Source organism: Cyprinodon variegatus, unplaced genomic scaffold (assembly GCF_000732505.1).
Source record: "Cyprinodon variegatus isolate N-32 unplaced genomic scaffold, C_variegatus-1.0 Scaffold47, whole genome shotgun sequence".
Lineage (NCBI taxonomy): Eukaryota > Metazoa > Chordata > Actinopteri > Cyprinodontiformes > Cyprinodontidae > Cyprinodon > Cyprinodon variegatus.
The window spans coordinates 389,021-393,457 of NW_015150500.1; the positions used below are offsets into that span (position 1 = coordinate 389,021).

The window sequence follows — 4,437 nt, forward strand, 5'->3', positions numbered from 1 at the left end:
CTTCCCGCAGGCTGCAGCGGGATGTACTTGGAAAATTGTACCATAAAACCACATAGCGTTAATCTCACGTTAAAAAAATTATCGCCGTTAAAATGGCCTTGCGTTAGCGCGATAATAACGCGATAATTTTGACAGCACTAATATATATATATATATATATATATATGCATACATATTTCATATAAAAATGTATTACTTAATGTTATAAAAGAAGGTAAGTGGATTGATCCCAGAGAGAAACAAAGCTATTGATTCTGACCTACATGTGTGTGAGAGGTAAACCAATAATATTTGACTGGTACAAGAGGCTGTCCAATAAGTGCTGAGGAGTCATTAATCGACTGACAAAGATTTCAGTCATGAAACAGACACAGAAAAAGTAAATGTACCTGTATAAAAACTAAGTGAATGTTAAAACAACTAGCCTTTGTCGGTCCTGGCATTAACCTCCCTGTTTGTGTTTTCAATTAAGGACATCCTAGAGAACACTCCAGATGTTTTTTTGTAAAAATGCATCAGAGAGAAAACTACCTGTCCTTTGAAAAAGAAGTTGGGGAGGTATTTCATGGCATTGCTGCGAATGCAGGCGATGTTCTGGTAGCTTCCAGGGTTCAGGTCACGCAGCGACCGAATGCGGTCCTGAACATAATCAGACACTTTCACTCGGATTTCCAGGCCCAACATGAGCTTATCTGGGAAAAGAGGAGATAGCTCCACTGGAAAGAGAAAATAAGGATGAAGAAAGAAAGGCAAATATCAGATCAATGCAAAAACTCTTTTACAAGCAGAGAAAGAGCAGGCCATCAGAAAGGTGACCTGATTACCTAAAAGGCCCCCGTATCCACATCCAATGTCTGCAAACTCCACTCGAGGGGCTTCCTTCCCTGATGAGGGATCGGGGATGAGGTCTGGATAATGCTTGGACCAGTCCATCTCTTCAGGACATACTGGGCTGGAGAGGAGGAGAACATGGAGAGTCACTGAAAATGAATGAATGACTCATAGCATAAAACACAGAAATGATCACAATCTATCACAGCATTTCAAAGGTCAAAGCCTCAATTTTCTTATTAAAATAATGAATTCCTCTAAAGTAATACACTCATATACTATCTCGAGAGGCACAGAATAAAACAATTAATTTAAATGCTGCTTGTTTATACCCTGAACAGGTAAATGTCTGCGAATTATTGCATCCTGAAACCAGCTGAGGTAAAGTACAAAATGAGAGCGCCGCTTACTGGCCAAGAAGAGTTCAACTCATGATAATTAGATCATTTTGCCAGACTAAGTTTAGGAGAGTTATGTAAGAATTATTTAAATGATCTATTCTGAGACAGTCTTCTACTGGTAGAGCCATTTAGAGTCTCCTAATGCAGAAGAAGGCTGAAAACCCATCCTCTCTTCACAATCACCGATACTGACCAATATTCAATACTAGGGAGCAAGTCCAAAATTGTGTAAAGTTAATCAGCCGCATTGACCCGTCTATAAGGTTGTGGATCTAAGAGATGAAGTAACGGCGAACATGATGCAAAGAAATCTTTAAAATCTATACTGGTGGGTAAACAGACAGGAGCTAAAAAAAGACCAAAGGCTCTTACTGATGCTTCAAAGAATGTGGAAATGCTTTCAATAAACTATAAATTATTAATCACATAATAGATAAATATATTCCTATAAAGCGCACACACCCTGTATTAAATTATATAAAGTTTTGATCTTTAATGTAACTAGCTTATTCATAATTTTGTTTTGTTTTTTTTTATTTTATAAACTGAAAAAAGTGCCTATTCTTTAGATTTGGGGCCTCAAATTCCAGATGAATACATCATTTTATAGTTTTTGGGCAAATACAAACCAAGATCAGATGTTGATTTTATCAAAATGCCACCTTTTTTTGTTTTTTTATTATCACAACATAAATAAGTTATAAATTATCTTTGTATCCAGGACAAGATCAATAATTTTAAAGCTGCTTTTGGCGACAGATTTATCTAACATTTATACTATTTATATAGTTAGACCCTTGAGCTTGCTTTATTTAAAGGATGCAAGATAAAATGCTGGTTTAGCTCAATTTCAACACAGTGTTAGTTGCACAGGTTATTGTAAACCTTTTCTTTTATTTCACTCAATTGTATTTTATTCCAAATTAAATTGAAATTAAAATAAGACTGATTTATTATAAAATAATTCGAGAATATTTCATTTAAGAGAGAGATTTAGTTTCTTCTGCATCTTATAACTCAAGTAGTTCTTGCTATATAGTGTTATTCTTTAAACTGACTTTAATAGACTATAGTGTGCCTTTCAGATTTATATCTTTCCAACTTTGCTGATGTATATATAAAAAAAAAGGCAGAAATCAGAGCAGTGAAGGTCTGTCCAGTCCAAACAGAAAGCTTAAGTGAGACTGCAGAGTAGTGAAAGTGGCCAGTAGAAGCTGGTGGGATCTCCACTCACTAATCAAAGGTGTGGTACGCCATCGGGTTTGAATGCGCTCGCTGTCTGTAGTAACGCTTCTGCGGCATTGATGTCGAAGCCATGATGAATTGAAAAAAGGGACCGCAGTCCAAACTTTAACAGATAATTTAAAAAGAAAACCCTCTTGATGTGAGCGTTTGATTGCAGTTTTTCCACATGTGACGAGTCGCGGGAGTTCTACGTCATCAGCGGGCGTCCGATGAGGCCAGGGTTGCCAGGTTTGAACAAGAACCTCTCTGCAGCTATGAATAAGGCTGGAATGAATAAAAGAGTGTTGATTTTGTATTTTGGTCTCAACAGCTGACCGAGTCGTTTTTTAAAAGTTATTATCAAATGACAGAATCCTCTAATTGGTTTTCTTTAATTTTTTTACACATGTGTTTTTTATGCTCAATTGTTTTAAAACGTGGGAAAATAGACTTTCAATATGGAAAAACAGTCTTTTGAGAATGATAAAAATAAATCCAAACTGCACTGTTTTAATAGGTGAATGGCAGTAATCAGAACCCTTCTTTTTTTGTCTGATGCTGGAAATTTCCTGTTTTTTAAGAACCACTAAATATATATATGTTATGCTAAATAAAATGTATTTTCACAGCTAAGTAAATTATTTTTCTTTTCTTCAGATTTTAGAACAAAAGCAATCATCTAATGTGAATTATATATCAAAAAAGATGAGCTGAGTGAGCCCTCCCATAGATGTTCAATTCTAGAATTCTAGAAGTAGTACTAACTGTGCTCAGTCTTTTTATGCCTTTTCAGAGGATCTTCTCTAGGTGACTACTGGAGATGCATGAATTGTTTCAAGGTAAAAAAAAAAATCAACTTTCTTTCATGCATTAGAAAATTTTAAATCAATTTAACTGTATGATCTTGTTTAATAGTAAAGTGTTTTGAGGTGACGTGTTGCAAATTGGCGCTATGTAAATAAACTGAATTGAATCATCTTTTCAATTCAGTTGGGCCCCAGAGAAGTCCTGTGACACTTCTCTGGGGTTCATTCACATATTTCACACTAACATACAGTATATCCATCTGTGAGACATAAAAGCCCTCTTCTTTCTGAAAATATTACGATGGGAATATAGTATGTATGTATAGCATGTAAAAATCTGGTTTTAATTGTAAATCTTTTTAGTAACCTGCAGGATAAGGTAAAGAGAACACTAGAAAAAGGCCTGAACTCTTCACTACCTGAGCCGATTCTGCAGCAAGGAAAGGCTAAAAATACTTATGCATATAGCTCTAACCTAGTAGCTATGTACTACAGGGAAGAAATTATTTTCAAATTTGTCCCACTGTAAACTAAAGCTTAAATTTCCCAAACATTTCTGGGCAATTTCATATAGTAAATAAAAAACAACAACACTTATTTTGAAATAATTTACATATTCTGATAATATAGTAAATAATATTTAGTTGTCTGCATCTAAATGTTTATTTCAAATGCCAGACAACCATGAAAAGACACATTTGGCCATCAATCAAATCACACTTTAATACAGACATCATTTTAAAACATTTTAACAGATGCGCCACAGTAACCTTTATCTGAAGGTGGGTGTGAAACTTTTGCATCATCACTTTTGTCCGTTTGCATGTCTAGATTTGTGTTTCTGCTTTTGTGAAGGTATATGAGGGGAAGGGATGGGAGCATTACATAACATCCATAACATTTTTTTTATATAAAATAAACTGGAAAATGAAGAGTGTTCTTTTGGAGGATTTGTCACAATTTTTAACAAGCTTTATAAATAAAAGGTTCCCCAGAAATTCTAGGGGAAAATTAAAAATTTTTCTTGACTCAACTTTCCTCCCCATGCTTTACCTTCACTGTGAAACTGAAGAAGTTAAAGTTTCAAAATAATGATCAGATGGTTAAAGATTACACCATGAGGAAGGAAGGAAGGAAGGAAGGAAGGAAGGAAGGAAGGAAGGAAGGAAGGAAGG

General features: G+C 35.1%; 2 protein-coding genes across 2 annotated transcripts in view; both read right to left on the reverse strand.

Moving 5' to 3' along the window:
- Window positions 1-2,659, reverse strand: part of mettl1 (methyltransferase like 1) — a 14,757-nt gene extending 12,098 nt beyond the window's left edge. The window contains exons 1-3 of the mRNA XM_015370530.1: window positions 2,467-2,659; window positions 825-952; window positions 532-716 (exon numbers count right to left, since the gene is read on the reverse strand). Coding sequence (XP_015226016.1) covers window positions 532-716; window positions 825-952; window positions 2,467-2,549 — 396 coding nt within the window. The 5' untranslated portion in view covers window positions 2,550-2,659. The remainder of the gene's footprint in view (window positions 1-531; window positions 717-824; window positions 953-2,466) is intronic.
- A 946-nt stretch (window positions 2,660-3,605) lies between these two features.
- The window catches only part of march9 (membrane associated ring-CH-type finger 9), an 8,973-nt gene continuing 8,141 nt past the window's right edge, over window positions 3,606-4,437 (reverse strand). The window contains exon 3 of the mRNA XM_015370545.1: window positions 3,606-3,629. Within this exon, the coding sequence (XP_015226031.1) occupies window positions 3,606-3,629 (24 nt within the window). The remainder of the gene's footprint in view (window positions 3,630-4,437) is intronic.